The sequence below is a fragment of the Octopus sinensis genome, linkage group LG13, assembly GCF_006345805.1.
Source record: "Octopus sinensis linkage group LG13, ASM634580v1, whole genome shotgun sequence".
NCBI lineage: Eukaryota > Metazoa > Mollusca > Cephalopoda > Octopoda > Octopodidae > Octopus > Octopus sinensis.
The window spans coordinates 25,623,436-25,650,160 of record NC_043009.1 but is presented as its reverse complement, the minus strand read 5'-3'; the positions used below and the strand labels follow the sequence as shown (position 1 = coordinate 25,650,160).

At 39.0% G+C, this 26,725-nt stretch overlaps 1 protein-coding gene across 1 annotated transcript in view; it reads left to right on the top strand.

Moving 5' to 3' along the window:
• Positions 1-26,725, top strand: part of LOC115218602 — a 151,289-nt gene that overhangs the window by 19,469 nt on the left and 105,095 nt on the right. Inside the window, exons 2-6 of the mRNA XM_036508232.1 lie at positions 9,178-9,229; positions 19,180-19,389; positions 20,854-20,983; positions 22,986-23,071; positions 25,349-25,432. Coding sequence (XP_036364125.1) covers positions 9,178-9,229; positions 19,180-19,389; positions 20,854-20,983; positions 22,986-23,071; positions 25,349-25,432 — 562 coding nt within the window. The remainder of the gene's footprint in view (positions 1-9,177; positions 9,230-19,179; positions 19,390-20,853; positions 20,984-22,985; positions 23,072-25,348; positions 25,433-26,725) is intronic.

Sequence of the window (26,725 nt, the reverse complement as noted above, 5' to 3'; positions counted from 1 at the left end):
CTTCTTATCGCAAATTTTTTCAAAATTTCAAGTTTAGTCTTGTGTATGTGTATACAGGAATTTGGAAACGTCATGCTCTACTGCTTGGTATTCAAACCAGAAGCTCCAATACAAATATTTCAGAAAGTTTGGGAGTCAATCTGGGGACTGCAGAGGATTCAGAAAGAGTTTGATGAGTCTAATGGTGATTACAAAGGTAAACAGCTCGGAAAACTTAGTCTGATTGTTCTGATAAGAAAAGAACCCCTGAATTTGTTGATGAGATCCAGCCCATGATTGACAACGATCCCTCCAAGTCAATCAGGTCCATCACCAGGGACATGGAAGTGTCTGAGTTTCTTATCAGGCAGCTAGTACATGAAGACATTCGGTATTCCTCATACAAGATGAGAAAGGGCCAATTTTTTATCCCAAACCAGCAAAGACAAGAGGAAAGACCACATTACAAAGCTTTTGAACTAACTCAAGCATCTCCAATTGAACATGCTTTGGTTTTTCCTAGATGAGAAAAATTTGTCAGGATCAGATGGTGGACACACAGAACAACCGTTGGCTTACTGTGTCCCCAAAACATATACTGAGAGTGATAAAAATCAAACATCCACTCAGCATCATGGTGTTTAGAGTGATTACTAGTAATGGCAATGTTATGTCTCTGTTCATCTTCCCACACAGACTCAGACTCAACACAGAGGCCTACATCAAGTGCCTGGAGGAGGTAGTGCTGCTCTGCTGGAAGGCCCTTGCACCATGTACATAAGCAGGAGAACCCAGTCATGGTTGTCAGACAATTTCTGCAACCACATCACTCCTAACATCTGGCCCCCTAACTCCCCAGACTGCAACCCCCTTGATTATTGTCTGAAAAGATGAAAAGCAAAGTTGACCTCGGTGGAATTTGAACTCAGAATGTAAAGATGGGTGAAATACTGCTAAGCATTTTGTGCAGCGTGCTAATGATTCTGCCAGCTCACCGCAGTACAAAGACCTTGAAGATGAGATACCTAAGACATGACAATTAAAAGCCAAAATTTTGTTCCATAGGAATGATCAAGAAAGGTAATGACTAATTTTTTGACCAGATCTCTGAGAAACCAGCAATCTATGAGACACAAAAAGCTGTGTTGACATCAACCTCCCACATTCTCAGGAAGTTTCTCTCCGTCTAATAAATATATGTGCCTTAGGTCTCTGGTTGAGACCTGGTCGCAAGATGAAATAAAATGTAAATCAATCAGAAAATATTAATAATAATAATAATAATAATAATAATAGTAATAGTAATAATAATTCTTTCCAATTTTTCCACAAGGGCAGCAATTTTGGGGGTGGGGAGAGGTCGATTACATTGACACTAGTGTTCAACTGGTACTGTGTTTATTGACCCCCGAAAGGATGAAAGGCAAAGTCGACCCAGGCAGAATTTGAACTCAGAACATAGCAGACAAAATACCACTTAGCATTTTATCCGGCATGCTAATGATTTCGCCAGCCTGCCACCTCAATAATGATGTTGGTGGTGGCAGCGGTGGTGATGGTAGTGGCAGCGGCGGTGGTGGTAGCAGCGGTGGCGGTGGCGGTGGCGGTGGCGGTGATGGTGATGGTGATGGTGGTGGTGGTGGTGGTGGTGGTGGTGATCGTTATGGTGATGATGATGATGATGATGATGATATAGAAAGAAAAAGGACATGTTAGACAATCTAATTATCACTAATGACAAAAAAAGAGAGGATTGTCAGACACACAGTGTCTTTAATTAAAGGGTCTCTCTGCTTGATCAGGGGTGACTTGGATCTTGGTAAATAACAAAACAAACTAATCAGGGAATATTGACGTCAATAACATCATATATGGATGTTGCATGAATAAATAATGAATTCGATGACATCCAGTGTCATGCATTGATGTTTCACAGGATGAAACAGATTGAAGAATGCATTAAGATAGATTTAGATAAACTTCACGTTTGAGTAGTAAGAAGTTTGTTTCCCAACCACATGGCACTGTGTTCAGTTCCACCGCATGGCAACTTGGGCAAGTGTCTTTTCTACTATAGCCTTGGACTGACTTACACCTTGGAAGTGGATTTGGTCAACAGAAACTGAAAGAAGTCCATCATATATATATATAATATGAGGGAATATTATTCCAAACTTACAGGGAAAAATTCAATTTAGAAATACTAAATCAAATTTCACAAAATAATATATATATATATATATATAAATTAGAAAAAAAAACCCACCTTTTATCAATATGTTTTATTTATTATTTTGCACATTATTAATCATTGTTATATGTTTTATCTTATATTTAATCTTTCTATAATATGTAATTTTTCTAAATGGTATAATTTAATTTTTCAATATTGAATTGATAAGAGGTGGGTTTTTTTCTAATTTATATATATGTGGCTGTGTGGTAAGTAGCTTGTTTACCAACCACATGGCTCCGGGCTCAGTCCCACTGCGTGGCACCTTGGGCAAGTGTCTTCTACTATAGCCTCGGGCCGACCAAAGCCTTGTGAGTGGATTTGGTAGACAGAAACTGAAAGAAGCCCATCGTATATATGTATATATATATATATATATATATATATATGCGTGTGTGTGTTTGTGTGTCTGTGTTTGTCCCCCTAGCATTGCTTGACAACCGATGTTGGTGTGTTTATGTCCCCATTACTTAGCGGTTCGGCAAAAGAGACCAATAGAATAAGTACTGGGCTTACAAAAGAATAAGTCCCGGGGTCGAGTTGCTCGATTAAAGGCGGTGCTCCAGCATGGCCGCAGTCAAAATGACTGAAACAAGTAAAAGAGTAAAAGAGTAAAAGATATATATATATATAGATAGATAGATAGATTGATAGATAGATAGATAGACATATATATATACATATATACATATGTAGAGGCTAGAGTGACAAGCCATATCATGTCAATATCTAGTTGACAACTAAATGTAGCGTGTAGGTGCAATGCTTGAAGGTTCTCATGTCAGAGTATCCAGTGAATATCGAAGAATCAATAACAAGAAGGAAGAAATATTATTTCCATATATTTCTCCGTTTGCCTGACAAGTAGTTCGAGAGACAGCAGTAATTGTAGTGACAGTGACAAAACGGTTGGTTTGCTGGTTAGTAGTTGATTGTGTAGAAGTTGCTGTCTGCCAGTAGAGAGTGAAAGAGTAAGGAATGCATGTTGCTGACTAGAAAGGAAGAATGGATAAAGGTGGCGTCGTCTTTCTTGCAGCCGAAAGCTTCTCTTTGCATATCGAGTGAAGGATGAAGGGAAGTATTGCTCCTTGGTCATGACTGACACAAAATAATATCTGTATTTTCTTTTCTCCAAAGCCAGGAACTTTCCAGCTCCCCCTTGTAGGTCTGGACAAATGCTAAACAGTAACAATAATATCATCGTCGTCATCATCATCAACAAGAACACTCCCTATTGATATTTAACATCAGCCACATCAGCACACTTGTTCGTCCCTCCCTCTACCCTCCCCCCACATCTTGAACCATCACTCTTTTCTTTTCATACTCTTATGATATCACCCTCCCTCTCCTTCCCCTGTCATCTGCCGTCTCTGTTGTCTCTTCCACTCGGCTGTCTTCTTGTACCTCGAGAGTTGGTTCTGGCACCTCTTCACCACCATCTCTATTTTCTTTCCAGCTATTCCCGTCCACCTTCATATAATACAAGCGAAGGCATATGGCTTAGCGGTTAGAGCATTTGGTTCATGATCATAAAGTCATGAGTTCAATTTCCAGCAACGCTTTGTCTTCTTGAGCAAGACATTTCATTTCACATTGCTCCAGTTGACCCAGCTGACAAAAATGAGTAGTACCTATAATTCTAAGGCCTGGCTCTATCACATTCTGTATCATGGTGAATCACACTGAGAAGTACATTAAGGGTACATGTGTCTGTGGGGTACTCAGCCATTTGCACATTACTTTCATGTGCAGACTGTTCAGTTGATCAGATCAACTGGAATCCTCATTATCATAACCAATGGAGTGCTAATTTTATATAATACAGGGTCGCCATGTATTTCATCTATAGTAAGACCCCAGTTCCTGTCCCTCAATTAAAATTTAGCCGCTCAATACCAGGCATACTCTTCTACTCACAAATGCATTTATACTCAATTGAGGGAGCTTTTTCTTTTCTTGTCTTGCAAGTTACTCGGTGCCTTCTCTAAAGCTGGTGTCATGAAAAAAAAAAAGGCACCTAGGACACACTGCAAAGTGGTTGGCATTAGGAAGGGCATCTGGTCACAGAAACTATGGCAGAGCAAAACACTGAAGTTTCATGCAATCCTGCAGCTCACCAGATCCAATCAAACTGTCCAACGTATGCCAGGTGGAAAGTAGATACTAAATGATGATGATGATGATGATGATAAATTTATAATGTAGATTTTTTTTTCTCTCTTGATTGCATAATTATTTCTAGTTAACTTGCTAATACTCCTTACATTAAAGATGATAAACGAAAGCAATAATGTAATAACAGCCAACCAAATATTAAGACAAATAAATTGAAAACTGACTCAAGGCAAATTCATGTGGGTTGAAACCAATATCAGAAATTACTTTAGCCTTAAACGACTCCATCACTTCTCTTCGTAATTGATCTCCTGCAGCATAGATATAGACACAGCACAGATAATTGATGAGGTAACAACTGATCGTTTCCTTTAGGGTGTTACTTAAGAGGACGTTGTCATTATCAAAGAAATAGGCGTTGCAATTTTCCCTTCAGCTATAAACTTGACAAATCATACCTGTATAAGAAATCGTTAAGCATTAAAAATTTCGATATATGTAGGGGTGGGGGAGCATGTGAGTTGGTGGTGATGTATACGCTGTGCATGTTGGGGTGGGCATATCTGTGTGCAGGTATGTATATACGTGTGTATGTACATACATATATATATGTGTATGTACATACATATGTATGTGTAAGTACATGCATATATGTGCGTATATTATATATATATATATATATATATATATATATATATATATATGTATATATATATATATACACACACACACACACACATACACATATACATATGTATATACACACACACACACTCACACATATATAATATATATATTCTTTTATTCTTTTATTCCTTAACTTGTTTCAGTCATTTGACTGCAGCCATGCTGGAGCACTGCTTTTAGCCAAACAAATTGACTTGTTCCTTGTAAGCCTAGTACTTATTCTATTGGTCTCTTTTGCTGAGCCACTAAGTTACACGGATGTAAACACACCACTATTGGTTGTCAAGCAATGTTGGGGGTACAAACACAGACACATAAGCATATACACACACACACACATACACATACACACACACACACACACACACACACACACACATACACACACACACATATACAACGAGCTTCTCTCAATTTTCATCTACCAAATCCACTTACAAGGCTTTGGTCAGCCCAAAGCTATAGCTGAAGACACTTGTCCTAGTTGCCACACAGTGTGAGTGAATCTGGAACAATGTGGTTGGTAAGCAAGCTACTTACTACACAGTCGCTCACCAAGTTAAAATTCAACTGACCAGTTATTTTCGCATGGGAGTACAAGAAAAATTCTGCAATAATGCTCTGTTAAGGAAATTAGCTGCCCTCTGGACACCAATATGGTTAGAAAAAAAAACACAAGAGAAAGAAAATGTCTGTGCACTTCTGATAAGGTCTTTGTAAATCTAATACCTAAGATGTATCTTCAGCATATTTATTTTACATTTTGGCCTTGGTGTTGCGGACAGCATAATTGGTGTCTTTCTCAATCATGCCCACTACACAGTAATCCTTGGGATTAGAATCAGGGAAATTAGGAGGCCAGAAATTAGGGCTGGTGAAGTTGTAGAAATTCTCTGATAACCACTTCTGACACTTTCAAGAGGCGTGGCAAGAGGATGAATTCTGCTGCCATACATATAGCATTCTAGCAGCAACCATCTCCAGCCAGTGACTGACCACAGTCTTCTTCTCCAATCAAGGACTGACCGTAGTCTTCAGAATAAAATAAAATAAAATAAAAACTCATTTAATGGAAAAACAACATGGAAAAATAAATTATGTTTGCTGTCACTAAAAGCATAAACAGCATGTTATAGCAGATTGATTGCTGTTGGGTTTATGATTCAATAAATTATAGTTCACAAGATCTTTCAGCATGTCTATGCATGCATATGAGTTTCAGTACACCAGTTAGGCTGTTTGTTCAGTGACCAGTAGATGTTTTCAAAGTTGTTTTTGATTGTTTCAACATCATTAAGTATCTTTTACACATCTAATTTTCTAATTTCTTTTGATGACCACCTGAGTGTATATAACACTGAGAAACTGCTTGGTTAATAACACCGATAGGAAATTAAGCATGATAAACTTCATGGGAAAACCCAGAACTGTCCTATTTGTAATCGATAGGAAAAACTCTCAGACGGAAACAAAAAGGGGAAAAAATATTGATTTATAAATTGATATACAAAGCGTGATTAATAATTGATATATTTAGCAAGATGCTTGATATTTCTAGTGGGGAACAAGTTCATTATCTTTCTCAGTACTCTTAGATAAGAGTCAGAGGTACAGTCTCATATAAGTAGTGTAGAAAGGAGAAAGACATTGGTTATCCAAAAATATCCTTACAATTTAGAAGGTGAAAAATTTCCCTCTTGACGTAATTAACATCAAGAAATAAGAAAAAAAACAAAACAAAGGTGATAGGTCTGGAACCCAAACAACTGAAGAAAGCCACCAAGGAAATAGGCACAGCAGCTGAAACTAGTTCAAGATAGCTATGATTGATAAGTGACTGCAAGTGGAATCTTTCTGTAGGTGAAGCATATCTGATATTTATTTCAACCACGTATTTATTTCACCTAATGATAACAACTAATCCAAATTTTTAGAAATCAAGGTCTCTGTACTTAGTTAGAACCGGATCTAGTCAATATAGCGATCTGGTAGAAGTAATAGACATGTTCTAATCTTGTTAGATCTCATCAGCAAAGTATATGCACTTTATCATATTTGGCAAAGCAAAGAAGTGTTCAGTACATTTAGACATAGAAGGGATTTAATGATGGAAATTATGAATATCTTAGGTAAAACTGAGGGGAAAAATCCTTCACAAAAGAGTGTGTTGCCTCTTAAATACACGTTCAGTAGAGTCTCATAGATGTGATATAGTGATTAGAAAAATTCAGATTAACTAGGATTAGCCAAAAAGAAAGTATAGAGCAAATATTGGTAATTCATCACCAAGCCCAACAAAGTGAAAGTTTTTGATACGGTTAGTAGTTGGGAGGCTGCACGGAGAGTGTGATAGCTAGAATAAGAACAGGATGGAGGAAATTCAGAGAACTGTTATCTCTGTTGGCCATGAAAGCTTTCTCCCTCTGAATGAAAGGAAGTTTGTATGATACTCGTATATGGACAGCAATTCTACAGGGTAGTGAGATATGGGTCATGAATGTAGAGGACATGTGAAGGTTAGAAAGGAATGAGGCTAGTATGCTCCTCTGGATGTGTAATGTAAGGGTACATGTTCAGTAAAGTGCTAGTGTTCTGAGAGAGAAGTTAAGCATAAGAGAAAATGCTTGCTGTCTACTAGGGAGGGGACTGTGCTGGTTTGGTCATGTGATGCGAATGGATGGTGACAGCTCCATAAAGAAGTACTGATCTCTCAAAATGGATAGAACATGTGGAAGTGGAAGACCCAGGAAGACATGGGATGAAATACTGAAGAATGACTGCAGGAAGATGAAGCTTTCAGGTGAGATGACAAAGGACAGAGACACCTGATGCTTTGCTCTATTCCAGAAGACCTGCACTCCACAGCAGATGTGTTAAGGCCAATCCTTCTGGTAGTGTAAAGCACCCATGGTGGTGTCATGTAAAAACGCCCATGTGACAACATGATAAAGTTCCCATGCAGAGTCACATAAAAGTGTCCATGCAGTGGACACTTTTATGTAAAAGCACCCTTGCATGTAAAAGCACCCTTTTATGTAAAAGCATTTGTAAAACACTCTGTAAAGTGGTTGGCATGTTAGGAAGGGCATCCAGCCATAGAAACCATGCCAAATCAGACTGGAGTTTGGTGCAGCTCCCCAGCTTGCCAGCTCTGGTCACACCGTCCAATCCATGCCAGCATGTACAACGGATGTTAAATGATAATGATGATGATGATGATTATATATGTTTATACATATTCAGTTTATAAGTGGTCAAGAAACTATAGGAATTTAGTTTAGTAATGTTTACCAAAAGCAACATTATCTCTAAAGCTAACAACAACAGCCCCATTTATTACCAACCAACCAACCAACCAAACGATTCACATATTTATGTGACCACATCTACTGTCAATAAATTTTACCCATCTTACATACAGGCACCCATTTTCCCATTCTTTTAATTAACCACATCTATAACTCTTAATTACAATCAATCATAAATTCTTCATTATCCTTCTCATAAAAATAAGTTAGTTCACTAAATATTATTGTAACTAACATATTGTTGTTATAGGTCTTCAGAGGATTTCTTTTTTAAAAAGCCTTTCTAGTCATACCAGAAATGCGATATTTTATCTTATTTTCACAACAATATTTTTCTAATTATTTTCATTTATTCTCTTTGTTGTATATCGACATTCTTCATTGAACTTTCTGCCAATATTTCTGTCACCAACTTTCTAACAAAACATATTGAACTAAGTATTTGATGAAGTCATTTACTTAGAACAATAAAACCAAGAGATTTAGGAGGAGCATGCTGTCTATTTAATGCATGAACATAGCATACACTTGCGTGTGTGTATGTATGTATAAAATTAAAATAAACAGAAATTTACAATGTTTTACTAGAAAGGAAATCTATAATTGTCACTAAATACGATTAGGGTGTTACAAACACCTATGCTGCTAGAAATAAGAGTTGTATGTATGTATGTATGTATGTATGTATGTATGTATGTATGTATGTATGCATGTATGTAAGTATGTATGTATGTATCCATGCATGCATGTATGTACTGTACGTACGTATATATGTATAAATGTATGTGTGTGTGTGCATGTACATACATGTGTGTCACTTTATAAAATATTAAATATCATTTTCTCTTTCAGATGTATCTTCTCCTAACAGATAATACCACAGTCACATCATATACACATAGCGGTAAGTTTTCTGTAATATGTGTGTGTGTGTGTGTGTGCAATGTGCCGGTGGTATGTAAAAAGCACCATTCGAGCGTGATTGTTACCAGCATCACCTTACTGGCACTTGTGCCGGTGGCACGTGAAAAGACATTCAAGTAGGTGGCACGTAAAAAACACCATTTGACCGTGGCCATTGCTAGTACTGCCTGACTGACCCTTGTGCTGGTGGCACGTAAAAGCACCCACTACACTCTCGGAGTGGTTGGTGTTAAGAAGGGCATCCAGCTGTAGAAACTCTGCCAAATCAGATTGGAGCCTGGTGCAGCCATCAGGTTCATCAGTCCTCAGTCAAATCGTCCAACCCATGCTAGCATGGAAAGCGGATGTTAAATGATGATGATGATGATGATGATATATATTATATATATATTATATATATATATATATATATATATATATATATATATATATATGAAGACAGGGAAAGCCCCAGGCCCATCAGGAATCACTGCAGAGATGCTCAAAATGTCTGGTAGTGTCGGCTATAGCCTAGTCACCCATATAGTTAATCAGGTGATACACAAAGGGGTCATACCCAATGACTGGTGTAGCAGTATAATAGTCAACTGCTACAAAGGTAAAGGTGATGCCCTAGATACAAATAACTACAGAGGTATCAAGCTGTTGGACCAGGTGATGAAGGTTACGGAGAGGGTCATAGCCCAACTAATTAGAGAGAGAGTTAGTTTAGATGAGATGCAGTTTGGGTTTGTGCCAGGGAAAAGTACTACTGATGCTATATTCCTGGTAAGGCAGCTGCAGGAGAAATACCTAGCCAAAGATAAGCCCCTGTACCTGGCTTTTGTTGACATGGAGAAAGCCTTCGACAGGGTCCCCCGATCCCTTATCTGGTGGGCAATGAGAAAACTAGGAATAGATGAATGGTTAGTGAGAGCTGTGCGGGCCATGTATAGGGACGCCGCTAGTAGGGTGAGGGTTGGAAATGAGTACAGTGAAGAATTCCGGGTAGAGGTAGGGGTCCACCAAGGCTCAGTACTCAGCCCCCTCCTATTTATCATAGTCCTCCAGGCAATAACGGAGGAATTCAAGACAGGATGCCCTTGGGAGCTCCTCTATGCTGATGACCTTGCTCTAATTGCTGAGTCGCTATCAGAACTGGAGGAGAAGTTTCAGGTGTGGAAACAAGGATTAGAATCGAAGGGCCTCAGAGTCAATCTAGCTAAAACCAAAGTCGTAATCAGTAGGAAGGTAGACAAATCACAAACACCTTCAGGTAGATGGCCCTGCTCAATCTGTAGAAAAGGTGTAGGTAGAAACTCTATAAGATGCACCAAGTGTAAGCTATGGACACATAAGAGATGCAGCAATGTCAAAGGAAGGCTAACTAGGAAGATGGTTTTTGTATGTGGCAGATGCTCAGGAACAATAAACACTGAAAATGCTCTGAGACCAACTTCCGTCACTTTCCAGGGAGAAAAACTAGAAATAGTTGATAGTTTCCGTTACCTAGGTGACCAAGTCAGCAGCGGGGGTGGGTGTGCTGAAAGTGTAACTGCTAGAGTAAGAATAGCTTGGGCAAAGTTCAGAGAGCTCTTACCTCTGCTGGTGACAAAAGGCCTCTCGCACAGAGTGAAAGGCAGACTGTATGATGCGTGTGTACGAACAGCCATGCTACATGGCAGTGAAACATGGCCGTGACTGCTGAGGATATGCGTAAGCTCGCTAGAAATGAAGCCAGTATGCTCCGATGGATGTGTAATGCCGGTACTCACACTCGGCAGAGTGTAAGTACCTTGAGAGAAAAGCTGGACCTAAGAAGCATCAGTTGTGGTGTGCAAGAGAGACGTTTGCGCTGGTATGGTCATGTGGCGAGAATGGATGAAGATAGTTGTGTGAAAAAGTGCCACACCCTAGCGGTTGAGGGAACCTGTGGAAGAGGCAGACCCAGGAAAACCTGGGACGAGGTGGTGAAGCACGACCTTCGAACTTTAGGTCTCACTGAGGAAATGACTAGAGACCGAGACCTCTGGAAGTGTGCTGTGCGCGAGAAGACCCGGCAGGACAAGTGAGTCCACAACCCGTGGCCTTCTACATGGGATGGAGCCAGCCTACGTATGCATACCTTCCCTTCTTGGGACACAAAACTCTACTTGTGAAGACGTGTTGAGGCAAGTGAGGATCAGAATCGAAATCGATCAATGGAAATTGCGGATGTGCTACCAGTGCCGGTGGCATGTCGAAACTCTGCTTGTGAAGACCCATTGAGGCAAGTGAGGATCAGAATCGAAATCGATCAATGGAAATCGATCAATGGAAATTGCAGATGTGTTACCAGTGCCGGTGGCATGTAAAAGAACTTTCCGTTTCGCGACCGTTGCCAGCACCGCCCCGTTTCGTGTCCGTTGCCAGCCTCGCCTGGCCCTCGTGCCAGTGGCACATAAAAAGCACCATCCGTTCGTGGCCGTTTGCCAGCTCTGTCTGGCACCAGTGCGGGTGGCACGTAAAAAGCACCCACTACACTCACGGAGTGGTTGGCGTTAGGAAGGGCATCCAGCCGTAGAAACACTGCCAGATTTGACTGGGCCTGATGAAGCCTTCTGGCTTCACAGACCCCAGTAGAACCGTCCAACCCATGCTAGCATGGAAAACGGACGCTAAATGATGATGATGATGATATATATATATATTATATATATATATATATATAATATATATATATATATATATATATGAAGACAGGGAAAGCCCCAGGCCCATCAGGAATCACTGCAGAGATGCTCAAAATGTCTGGTAGTGTCGGCTATAGCCTAGTCACCCATATAGTTAATCAGGTGATACACAAAGGGGTCATACCCAATGACTGTGTTGTAGCAGTATAATAGTCAACTGCTACAAAGGTAAAGGTGATGCCCTAGATACAAATAACTACAGAGGTATCAAGCTGTTGGACCAGGTGATGAAGGTTACGGAGAGGGTCATAGCCCAACTAATTAGAGAGAGAGTTAGTTTAGATGAGATGCAGTTTGGGTTTGTGCCAGGGAAAAGTACTACTGATGCTATATTCCTGGTAAGGCAGCTGCAGGAGAAATACCTAGCCAAAGATAAGCCCCTGTACCTGGCTTTTGTTGACATGGAGAAAGCCTTCGACAGGGTCCCCCGATCCCTTATCTGGTGGGCAATGAGAAAACTAGGAATAGATGAATGGTTAGTGAGAGCTGTGCGGGCCATGTATAGGGACGCCGCTAGTAGGGTGAGGGTTGGAAATGAGTACAGTGAAGAATTCCGGGTAGAGGTAGAGGTAGGGGTCCACCAAGGCTCAGTACTCAGCCCCCTCCTATTTATCATAGTCCTCCAGGCAATAACGGAGGAATTCAAGACAGGATGCCCTTGGGAGCTCCTCTATGCTGATGACCTTGCTCTAATTGCTGAGTCGCTATCAGAACTGGAGGAGAAGTTTCAGGTGTGGAAACAAGGATTAGAATCGAAGGGCCTCAGAGTCAATCTAGCTAAAACCAAAGTCGTAATCAGTAGGAAGGTAGACAAATCACAAACACCTTCAGGTAGATGGCCCTGCTCAATCTGTAGAAAAGGTGTAGGTAGAAACTCTATAAGATGCACCAAGTGTAAGCTATGGACACATAAGAGATGCAGCAATGTCAAAGGAAGGCTAACTAGGAAGATGGTTTTTGTATGTGGCAGATGCTCAGGAACAATAAACACTGAAAATGCTCTGAGACCAACTTCCGTCACTTTCCAGGGAGAAAAACTAGAAATAGTTGATAGTTTCCGTTACCTAGGTGACCAAGTCAGCAGCGGGGGTGGGTGTGCTGAAAGTGTAACTGCTAGAGTAAGAATAGCTTGGGCAAAGTTCAGAGAGCTCTTACCTCTGCTGGTGACAAAAGGCCTCTCGCACAGAGTGAAAGGCAGACTGTATGATGCGTGTGTACGAACAGCCATGCTACATGGCAGTGAAACATGGGCCGTGACTGCTGAGGATATGCGTAAGCTCGCTAGAAATGAAGCCAGTATGCTCCGATGGATGTGTAATGCCGGTACTCACACTCGGCAGAGTGTAAGTACCTTGAGAGAAAAGCTGGACCTAAGAAGCATCAGTTGTGGTGTGCAAGAGAGACGTTTGCGCTGGTATGGTCATGTGGCGAGAATGGATGAAGATAGTTGTGTGAAAAAGTGCCACACCCTAGCGGTTGAGGGAACCTGTGGAAGAGGCAGACCCAGGAAAACCTGGGACGAGGTGGTGTGAAGCACGACCTTCGAACTTTAGGTCTCACTGAGGAAATGACTAGAGACCGAGACCTCTGGAAGTGTGCTGTGCGCGAGAAGACCCGGCAGGACAAGTGAGTCCACAACCCGTGGCCTTCTACATGGGATGGAGCCAGCCTACGTATGCATACCTTCCCTTCTTGGGACACAAAACTCTACTTGTGAAGACGTGTTGAGGCAAGTGAGGATCAGAATCGAAATCGATCAATGGAAATTGCGGATGTGCTACCAGTGCCGGTGGCATGTCGAAACTCTGCTTGTGAAGACCCATTGAGGCAAGTGAGGATCAGAATCGAAATCGATCAATGGAAATCGATCAATGGAAATTGCAGATGTGTTACCAGTGCCGGTGGCATGTAAGAGAACTTTCCGTTTCGCGACCGTTGCCAGCACCGCCCCGTTTCGTGTCCGTTGCCAGCCTCGCCTGGCCCTCGTGCCAGTGGCACATAAAAAGCACCATCCGTTCGTGGCCGTTTGCCAGCTCTGTCTGGCACCAGTGCGGGTGGCACGTAAAAAGCACCCACTACACTCACGGAGTGGTTGGCGTTAGGAAGGGCATCCAGCCGTAGAAACACTGCCAGATTTGACTGGGCCTGATGAAGCCTTCTGGCTTCACAGACCCCAGTAGAACCGTCCAACCCATGCTAGCATGGAAAACGGACGCTAAATGATGATGATGATGATATATTATATATATATATATATATATCTATATATATATATTTATATACATATATTATGTATATATATATATATATATTATGTACACAAAGTAGGGGGATTTAGCTCACAGGTGATCCAAATGATTGGGTATGCTAGTTAAGTGCTGTAACAGATTACAAATGCTCCAAGGTTATAGCCAAGGTGGTAGATATGGAGCCATCGAAGATTTCCGATGCTGTGGATATATAACTATATATATATATATAAAATCGTTTGTTTTTTTTTAGAAAAATATAAATCCAGAGAAGAAGCGCACTCTAAGAAGTAGAGCAGTCTATATTAATTATTGGTGAAAGCCAGTTTAAAGGGTTACCCTGGGTTTTTTGCCCTTATAGTGAATCTTCAGACCCTAAGACTTGTTGGCCTATCATCATCATCATCATCATCATTTGATTTCCGTTGTCCATGCCAGCATGAGTTTGGTAGTTTGACCAGGACTGGCAAGCTGGAAGGCTGCCACCAGACCCCAGTCTGATTTGGCATGGTTTCTATGGCTGGATGCCCTTCCTAATGCCAACCACTCTAAGAGTGTAAAATATATGTGTGTGTGTGTGCATGTGTGTGCGTGTGTGTGTGTGTGTGTGTGTTGTATGCTTGCTCATGCGCACACATATGTGCATACACAAATAACTGTGAAAACATAAGTACATTCAGTTCATATAATGAAAATTTAATATGTCCATTAATAGTTGAGGACAGATTTGCATTAAATGATTGGCTGAATGTTAATACAAATATACATACATATATACATACATTCACACATAAACATACTTACACACACACATACATACACACACACATACATACACACATATGTTCACTCACACACACATACACACATGCACATATGAAACAGTTTAAAGACTGATAAAATGTTTGGGCATCATCTGTAATCTTCACAGTCAATGCTTTCAAAATAACTAATTATATATTTAACTTCATTATACATGTATCAAATATTCTGACTTATACTGTGTTCTCTATTTTTCTCTTTCTATACCTATACATACATATATACATACATAAATACATTCAGACATACATACACAGACACACACACAAACACTCAAACACCCACATGTATCATCATGTATATATATATATATATATATATATATATACAAAATAAGAAAATGGAGAAACACATCTTAATCAATGATCAACTACCAGATAATACCCAATCACATAATTTATTAAACCACTACATATGAACATTAAGGTCAAACATAAGAATATAGAACAAAACAATGTACATGAAAGAGTAATATGATACAATAAGTACAGTATGTATAAGTGAATATAAATAAATACAAATATAAATATAAACTACATCTTACAGCTGTTTCAGCCATGCAGATATGGGTGTCTCATTATGCTCATATTAGCCATGTGTGATAGGTCAATATGTAGTTATAAATGAGACACTTACAAAAATATCCCAAGGCCTCTTCAGAGATTATGAAATACAAACTAAATAAAATATGAATATCAGAGGAGGTACACCCAAACAAGAGTGGGTACATACCCATAATATATAATATACACATACATATGAGTGCATATACCCATACTCCTATATATATATATATATATATATACATATCATCATCATCATCATCATCATTATCATCATCATCATCATCATCATCATTGTTTAGCGTCCGCTTTCCATGCTGGCATGGGTTGGACGGTGCAACTGGGGTCTGGGAAGCCAGAAGGCTGCACATGGCCCAGTCTGATCTGGCAATGTTTCTACGGCTAGATGCCCTTCCTAACGTCAACCACTCCATGAGTGTAGTGGGTGCTTTTTACGTGCCACCTGCACAGGTGCCAGACAAGTCTGGCAAACGGCTACGGTCGGATGGTGCTTTTTACGTGCCACCGGCTAAATCAATATACATACATATGTTCTATATTCAATGTTACAGTTGGTCAACATAATATTATGATATTACAATGTAGAAAACATACACATATTCATTTTCAAATGCAGATATACAAAGTCACTGCATTTGAATATGAATATGTGTATGTTTTCTACATTGTAATATCATAATATTATGTTGACCAACTGTAACATTGAATATAGAACATATGTATGTATATTGATTTATATTATTATGTATATGTATATATATATGTATAGGAGTATGGGTATATGCACTCATATGTATGTGTATATTATATATTATGGGTATGTACCCACTCTTGTATGGGTGTACCTCCTCTGATATTCATATTTAATTTAGTTTGTATTTCATAATCTCTGAAGAGGCCTTGGGATATTTTTGTAAGTGTCTCATTTATAACTACATATTGACCTATCACACATGGCTAATATGAGCATAATGAGACACCCATATCTGCATGGCTGAAACAGCTGTAAGATGTAGTTTATATTTATATTTGTATTTATTTATATTCACTTATACATACTGTACTTATTGTATCATATTACTCTTTCATGTACATTGTTTTGTTCTATATTCTTATGTTTGACCTTAATGTTCATATGAAGTGGTTTAATAAATTATGTGATTGGGTATTATCTGGTAGTTGATCATTGATTAAGATGTGTTTCTCCATTTTCTTATTTTGTATTATTAATTTGTGGTAAAACATTTTGCCTTTGCCCATATAATACAGTAAATGAATTAATTGCATCGCAATTCTTAACATTTATGTATTAACTTTGTTGGGCACTTCACTAGCAGTATATTGGATATATGTTATCCCATGGAGAGTTGCACTTACAACCCCTATCTCAATTTGTATGTATATATATACACACATACAAGGGGTGGGGTTGAAAAGTTCCTGGCTTTAAGGGTATCGCAAAAAGCCTGGTTAGAGGCCCAACCTTCTGAGCTCTTTTACAGGGCTTTGGAAAACTGAAGGACCAATACAGTAAGTGTGTGAATCTGAGAGGGAAGTATCTTGAATCAAATCATAATTTCAGCACCGCCTCATATATACATTGTTACATTTATACGTCCATCCATTCATCCATCCATCCATCCATCCATCCATCCATCCATTTTCTCTGCCCACTATTCTTGGCAGTGTCGTGGTGATGGCGATGGTGGTGGTGGTGGTGTTGAGTCCTCTGGCATCTCTTCTAAAAAGTCTCATCAGAAGCAGCCATCATTAGACTTTTTCTGGCTGGATTCTCAAGCATGGTCAGCTGAGACTATGGATACTATCCAAACTGTTTTCATTTTGGTCCAACTCTTCTTGCGATTTTCTAATCACATATCCATTGTACTGGAGCTGTGGCCTCTCAATGCAGATAAATAGGGGCTCAACAAGGAGAGACTCCCTGATCTCCAAGCTACACATCCTGTTGAGTAACATCACTTTAGAGATTCATTAGAGGAACGCCATTTCTACTGTTTCTATTTGTACTCGTATTCTTTCGGACATCATTCAAGATCCATGACCAAAGATGAGGAGAAGCAAGCAAACCAAATTGAAGCAGTGAGTTTGGTTATAACTCTTTTATCGTTTATTCTATTACTAGTTTCAGTCATTAGACTGTGGTCATACTGGGGCACCAGCTTGAAAGGTTTTAGTCAAATGAACGAATTGACCCCCAGTACTTCTGCTTTTTAAACTTAGTACTAATTCTATTGATTTCTTTTGCTGAACTGCTAAGTTACAGGGACACAAACACACCAACACAGGTTGTCAAATGGTGGGGGTGGGTGGACAAACACAGACACAAACACACACACACACACACACACACACACACATATTCATAGAACTTGTTTAAAATTTACCCAAAGATGGTGGATTTATACTATGATGTAATTTATGAACACATCAATAAAATTCTACTGAAACAGCTGTCATAAATATTAAACCTCATTTGTGTTCTCTTTTCGTTCCTGCAATACACTTGGAACTAACCATTTAAAGCCACCTTTCTACCAAGTTCTTTGATACCAAGCTGATGCCAGTTCTTGTCCTTCACGACAAAGAACACCTTCACTGAAGCTTCCACCTCCTTTCAGTTGATGAAGCATCATGAGTGCAGAAAGTTAGCCATGGACCGGAACTAAAAATAATCTGAAGCTGATATTTTCCTGCAATCCTAACATGCATAAGCAGTGGTTAAGCAAGGTCCAAATTCTGGAACCTGTTGTCAAACATGTTTCTTTTGAGCACAAGATGATGTTCTGCTCCCTGGTGGAATTATGAGTTTATTCCAGATGCTCAAATTAATGATGCCAACATGTACTCCAAACAGCTGGAGTGGATGTATGCCACTGTGCAGCAGAAAATCCTTGATGTTGCTTAACAGAAAGTGAGCTCTTATTGCAGCAAGACAATGCAAGGCCTCACACCACTTGGACAAGCTGGAATAAGCTCCAAGAACTTAAGGAAATCGAAGTGCTGTCACACCCAGCATATAATCTGGACCTAGCTCTCTTGGATTATTACATGTTCTGATCCATGGCTCAGTTCCTGTGCTCATAACGCTTCATCAACCAAAAGGAGGTGGGAGCTTCAGTGAAAGACAAGAACTGGTATCTATGTGGAATCAAAGAACTAGCAGGAATATGGCTTTAGATGGTGCAATACGAAGGCCTCTACTTGGATCACTAGGCTGCTTTTCGTGTAAGTTGGCAATTAAAGCAAACAGGTTTCCAATTTGACTCAACACAATGTATCAAAAGTCATATTACCTTACAAATCCTTCCTTGTTCAGATCCCATTCAGTTGCTCTGACAGAGCAGCAGATTCTTGAAAAGTGCCTTTTCTATGGTGACCATCTTGTTTTATTATTTTTTTCTGTTCATCAGTGTCTTCATTAGCAGGGCATAACTTTGATGGAGGTTTAACCATTATTTCTAGAAGGCTGACAAACAGTAGATGTAGAAGTACCCCCATTAGCTCAACCACTTTAGCTATTTGATGTTGCATTTTCTTTTCTAGATTGCTTAACAGACAGTGATATTGTTACAAATTTTGAATTTCAACCCACTAAAGTTGATACAGCTGATGGCGAAGAATGCTGTAAGAAAAAGTGTCTGTTTGATTCTGAATGTGTGGGTATCACCTGGCATTCCACAGGAACATGTAATATGTACTCAAAACTTTCAAGTATAACTCTTTCACCGTTCAACACACATATTTTGTGTCCAGGTAAGTCACTACTATTTGATACTACATGCATATGGTTTTGTGTCTTTCAAATGATAGGCAGTAGTTGTATGTATAGGTAATTACCACTCTTTTCAACAGATAGTATGTGTATGTGGTTACGTATGTGGGTGTGAGGTGTATGTTCCAGGGTGTACGTGTGCGTGTGTGTGTGTGTGTGTGGTGTGTGTGTGTGTGTGTGTGTACAAAGATGTTTATAGAACATAGATTTGTGAACTAGTACAGCTATAAGCTGTAAAAACATGAACTAACATACTAAAACACTTCCAAGTAGGATTCAGCCAAGATGGTGGTCTAGAAAATTTTCCCCAAAACATAGGATGACATGAATTAAACACATTTAGAAACTTTCAAGAAATTCCTCAACAAACTATTTATTCAAAACAATTCAATCCTTGTATTAACACACACCTCTTTGTGACAATGTAAACTTTCATTTAATCAAGATACCCTTGGCCTGATGATTAACCTGCAGTATACACCTCGCTTGGATATTTACCACTTCCGAGGTTCCGCTCGCTATTAAACATATGTAACCCAGATCTTATTTACTTCAGTCCTTAATTCTTGTATTCTTATCTGCATACCCAACACCTTTGGTTGGATTCCGTGAAATATAAAATGAATTTTTTCAGCTTATTGTACTTCAGTACAGAAAAATCTATAACATTCCAACTCAATAAACCACTATTGTCCCTGAAAGTTGCTCTTATATTTACTTTGGATTGCTTGAAGCTGACATTTTTCCCACCCTTTGAACCTTGGGTCTTACATTTTATTCGTTTATTTGTTTCAGTCATTTGACTGCAGCCATGCTGGAGCACTGCCTTTAAATGCACAAATTGACTCCAGGACTTATTCTTTGTAAGCCTAGTACTTATTCTATCAGTCTCTTTTGCCAAACCACTAAGTTATGGGGGCGTAAACACTCCAGCATTGGTTGTCAAGTTATGTTGTGCAGACAACACAAACGCACATACATATATACATATATACATATATACATATATATATATATATATATATATATATATATGGGCACAGGCATGGATTTATGGTAAGTAGCTTACTTACCAACCACATGGTTCCGGGTTCAGTCCCACAGTGTGGTACCTTGGGCAAGTGTCTTCTACAAAAGTGTCAGGCCTTGTGACCAAAGCCTTGTGTGTAGATTTGGCAGACGGAATCCGAAATATATCTGAGCATGTCTAGATATGCAAGTATATGCATGAGAAGACATATATACATACATACATACATACATACAAAAATACCCTGTTGCTGGTGTTGAAATTTCAATGAAGGAGCCTTAAATCTAGGTTAGAAACCACCTCTTTCTCTATTGGCAAGAAATTAAACTGAATAATGATATACATACATTATATACATATATATATTTATATTTATATATATATATATATATATATATTCTTTTTTTTCTATCAGAGTGTCCAGTAGGATGGAATATGATAAACGGAACATGCTACGTCGTGCATGGGAATTGTGCAGCTCAGTATTCTTCTTCTCTTGCCACGTTTTACTGGGATCGAGATGTTTTACTTTATGCCATCTCCAAGTAAGAAATCTGATTACATTTTTCAGCCTTTAAATTACACCATGGAAAACTGCTGGTTGCTGCTTGAAGCATTACAACCACTCTTGCATTGGTTTCAAATTTTGGCACAAAGCCTGCAATTTCAGGGAAGGGCATAAGCTGATTACATCAACCCCCAGTTTTCAACTTTGCCTTTCCCCCTTGCTAATTATTTCTTTGGTACTCTAACCATTTTGTCGCCTTGCTGTCCTAATGATGATAATAATGATAATAATGATGATGATGATGACAACAATACCACTATACTCTCTACTAGTAATAATCCTTTCTACTGGAAACACAAGGCCTCAAATTGGGGGAAGGGATTAAGTCGATTACATCGACCCCCCCCCCCAGTATGTAACAGGTACTTAATTTATCGACCCTAAAAGGATGAAAGGCAAAGTCAACCCTGGTGGAATGTGAAGACAGACGAAATACTGCTAAGCATTTCACTTGGCTTGCTAACAATTCTGCCAGCTTACTGCCTAATAATAATAATAATAATAATAATAATAATAATAATAATAATAATGATGATATTTTAAAAAGGCTTGACGTAACTCTTCACAAAAGTACAGTCAAGACGAAGAGCGCAATTCGATTGTAATAGATATTTTATTGGTTGAATGATATTTCAACAGTAAGTCTGTCTGTCAAGTTCAAAATAAGGAGTGATAAAAATTCAAAATTATAGAAATTTAAATTTAAAGCATGAACGTGAACAACCAGCATCCACATGTTGATGGAATGACATCATCAGTCTTTAAGTTTCAGTTTTATAACAGACGAAAAGAATAAGACAGAAAAATAAGGCAGAAAAAAGAGGAAAGAAAAAAAAAGGAATGGAAAAAGAAGAAAATTTAATCGAACAGTTTTGTATAAATTTGATGATATTCTGTCATTTTATTCATTCCTCCAGAGCGTGATGTGAATAACCTGCTAACATATTTCTCCTCATGCATTTTGAGAAGTGAAAGTGAAGCAGATTCAGAATATTTTCTGAGAATATGCACTTTCAAGTCTTCTTCAAAATTGCAGCCATTTGAAATGAAATAATAGTAATAATAATAATAATAATAATAATAATAATAATAATAATAATAATAATAATAATAATAATAATAATAATAATGACACTTTTGATTATAGGGAGAAGGCCTGAAATTTGAGGGATGGAGCTAGTCAAGTATGTCGACCCCAATATTTGGCTGGTCCTTATTTCATTGTCCTCAAATGGATGAAAGGCAATGCCAGCCTTTGTGTAATTTGAACTCAGAACATATAGATGGACAAAATGCTGCTGAGTATTTTGCTCAGCATATTAACGATTCAGCCAGTGTGCTGTCTTCATGTACTCTTATATAGGGTTCACATTTTAGGCACAAGCAAGCTCAGGAAAAGGGCTTGCTGCTGAACCCAATGCGCAACCGGTTCTTATTTTATCAACCCCAGAAGGATGAAAAGCAAAGTTGACTTTGGCAAAATTTGAACCCAAAATGTAAAGATGGGCCAAATGCCACCAAAACAAATAAAAGATTAAAAAGATAATGACAGACTTCTGGATAGTTCAATCTAACCAAGAATCGGTGGCTTTCATGCTTTGTTTTAAAGAAATTCTTAGTCATGACTTCCATAAAAAAAAAGCCAGCTTCCTTCATCTGCTTTCTCTTATTCCCCTGCCTCTGCCTCTCTGTCCTCTTTCTTTGTTGATTTATCTATCTCTCCTTCTTCTCTCTGCCTTTTTCTCCTCCTCTCTCTCTTCTTCTCTCTACCCCTTCTTGCCTTCCCTCTAACCACTCTCTTTGTTCTTTCCCTATTGCTTTCTATCTCTCCTTCCTTCTCTCTTTCTTTCATTCTCTCTCCTCTCTCACTCTCTCCCTTTCTTCCCATGCTCTACTTCTCTCCCTTTCTACCTCCCTCTTACATGCATACACTTTTCAATTTTTTTGTTCTCTCTCTCTCTCTCTCTTTTTCATTTCAGGTTTGGTACAGATTTCCTTTTAAGTGGTATCACAAAGACAAATGACGCATGGAATATTTCAGGCTTAGATCCTTTTGTCACAGGGAGTAAGTATATTCAAACACAAAATGATTTGACTGTTCTTTCTAGCAGGTCATGTTTACGCGTGGCCACTCATTTTGAATACAGCAGCATTTGGTGTTATTTTCTGAGTAAGGTTTGTGCATAAATTTCTGTTTTGTTCTTTGAAGTTTATTGCAGTTACCATTTTCCAGTTTCTTATCACAAATATAAAGTGAAAATATTGACCCTATTTGAATTGGTTAGGGATCAATAAAGTTGTCAATATTGATCTTCAGGGGATCTATGTGGCTACACAAGGGATCAATAAACACTTGGAATGATTTTGAACCTTAAGGGTGGTGAATTACTAGCAAACTAAATCCAGATGTTGATAATTTAGGGGTTACTCTCACTGATTTCCAACCACACATTGTTGGAATATCTAGGATAAAAAGCAAAGTTGATGCTTGTAGGATTTGCGCTCAGAGCATAAAGGTTCAGATTAAATACTCCAAAGAATTGTATCTAAAACTCTGCCAACTTCAGCTACCACATACTCTTTTACTCTTTTACTTGTTTCAGTCATTTGACTGTGGCCTTGCTGACTAATATATTCAATTTTTGAGTAAGAAAGAATTTTGATACTGATTTCAAATTTTGATACAAAGCCAACAATTTTGTGAAAGAAAGGTTAAATTGATTACATTGGCCCCAGCACTCGTCAATCCCAAAAGGATGAAAGGCAAAGTCGACCTCTGTGAACTCAGAGCTTAAAAACAGACGAAACACTGCTAAGCATTTAGCCTGGTGTATTAACAATTCTGAAGGAGCTCTAGTGTCGTAAATATTGGGTTGTCTGGAAAGTTCATGCCAACTTATAGTAGTTTACCTTTCGACTTATTTTAGAACATGGTTGAGTCCATAAAATAGGATTTGTCTACACCTCTCATTTAGAGCACAGCTTAAGCTATCTTCTCGTGGAAGAAGGTTTATGTTCCTATAACCCGTGTTAATTCTGTAACCCTTTAAAATGAAAGATAAGAAAGTTCATTTTCGGTACTTGATGCTTGGGGAACCAGACAAAAATTGCTGCAGCTCGGCTGTGATGTGTTACCCCACCCTACATATTCACCACATATTGCTCCTTTGGATTTCCACTTATTCAGGTCTCTGCAAAATAGTCTTAATGGTAAAAATTTCAATTCCTTGGATGACGTAAAAAGATACCTTGATGAATTGTTTGCCATGAAACCACCTCAATTCTGAGAAGAGGGTATTTTCAAATTAAAGGAAAGATGGAGATGCATTGTGCAACAAAATGGTGTATTTATTGACATTTTTCTTTCCTTTAAAAATCGGCACGAACTTTCCGGACAACTCAATATTACCAGTGTCACATGCATGACATATGAGCATTATTTAAGTGGGGGTTTTTTCGGCGGTGGTATTTCGTTTGGGCAAGGTGGCAAGCTGGAAGAATCATTATTGTACTGGGGAAAAATGCTTTGTGGCATTTCTTCTGACTTTACATTCAGAGTTCAAATGCCACCAGGGTCAACTTTACCTTACAGGGTGGTAAACTGGCAGAATGGTTAGCATGCCATGCAAAATGCTTAGCGATATTTTGCCTATCTTTATGTTCTGAGCTCAAATTCCACCAAAGTCGACTTTGCCGTTCATTTATTTAGGTACCAGTTAAATTAAGTACCAGTTGTATACTGAGGTTGATGTAATTGACTGGCCTCCTTCCTCCAAAATTTCGGGCTTTGTGCCTAGAGGAGAAAAGTGGTAATTCATTCAGGACAGTGTCTTAAATGAGAAGTGTATTAAAAAACAGAGAGAGAGAGAGAGAGAGAGGCAGACAGAGGCAGAGAGAGACAACAGGGAGTGTATGTGAAGAAAGACAGGGGGAGTGTGATGGGGGAAGAGAGAGAGAGAGTGTGTGATGGGGTCAGAGAGAGAGAGAGAGAGGAGAGAGAGAGAGAGTGTGTGATGGGGGCAGAGAGAGAGAGAGAGAGAGAGAGAGAGAGAGAGACAGTGAGAAAAGAAATATAAAGAGAGCAACAAAGGGAAGAAAAAAGACTGATGGAATCAGATAAAGACAGTTAGGCATAGACAAAGATTGGTAGAGACAGACAAAGAGAGACAAAATCAGACAAAGACAAAGACAGGCAGATACTGAAAGAGAGAAATATAGAGAGAGACAGAGAGAGACAAACAAAACAAATAGAAACAGGAACAGATATAGATAGACAGCCTAACAAAAAGTAAACGAAACTGTATTTCTGAAATGTTCTTGAACATATTGTTCTCTATAACAGATGGAAGCCAGCTCCTGTATGAGGCAAAGCTATTGAAAGCTGAAGATAATCCACCAAATCTTTTCAATCTGTGTCAGACGAATTGTAAGTAACAAATTCATTTTAAGTCTTTGATTAAATTGTCTGTGATTTGATTCTTTATCTACCAAACGCAACAGGTGTCACTACTGAAATTGATAAATACCATTTCTGATTGCATTGACCATCAAACTTGGCTCACAAAAAAAAAAAACAAGAAATTTAGCTGTGTGTGTTTATATTTATATCTCTTTCTCTTTTCTCTTTTACTTGTTTTGGTCATTTGACTGCGGCCATGCTGGAGCACCGCCTTTAGTCGAGCAAATCGACCTCAGGACTTATTCTTTGGAATCCTAGTACTTATTCTATCGGTCTCTTTTGCTGAACCGCTAAGTTACGGAGATGTAAACACACCACCATCGGTTGTCAAGTGATGTTGGTGGGGGGGACAAATACAGATACACAAATATATACACACACATACATATATGTATATATATATATATATATACATATATACGACGGGCTTCTTTCAGTTTGCGTCTACCAAATCCACTCACTAGGCTTTGGTTGGACCAAGGCTAAAGTAGAAGACATTTGCCCAAGGAGCCACGCAGTGGGACTGAACCCAGAACCATGTGGTTGGTAAGCAAGCTACTTACCACACAGCAACTCCTGCACCTATGTTATTATGGCTGCCCCCTTGTTATCGAGTATGACCATTGCACAAAGCTTAACTGTTACTGGTGCTGTGATCGAATGTGACTTTTTATCTCAGCTAAAGATCTACAATGTCGTGTACAGAATTAGCAACTAAAACCTTTACTGGTAATAGCTGGCTGTAGTTGTAACTGGGCTTCATGTACCTTTGCATGTCATTTAAGTCCTCCTGCAGAATTACACTCTCTTCCACATGCCCGACAGATATGATTAGTATGGTGTGTTACACCACCACCAGTGGCCAGGTTGTCACTCATCTGTCTCGCTTTATGACTACGAAGATGACTCTTGAGTCCAGCTTTACTGAGGCAGGGTCTTGCACAGACACTGCATGTTAGCATCATAGGAAGACCCTTCCCATCTGGAAGTGTAACAGCGATGCCCTTCCTGACATCCCTCCTTACTTTCTCATGTACAACTCGAGATTTCTCAAAAGTGGCTGTCCCCTCGTGCACAATCCTTCTACACCTGCTATGATCAATAGCTATGCCTTCCCATGTGTCAGGAGAGATGCAAGCATTTCTTAAGGAAGCCTTCAGCAAGTACTTATACCTCTTTTTTGGTTTATGTAGAGGTTGTTCTCCTTTAGCTAACTCTCCATCAAAGAGTTGTTTTGTCATCCTTGAATCCTTCATCCTG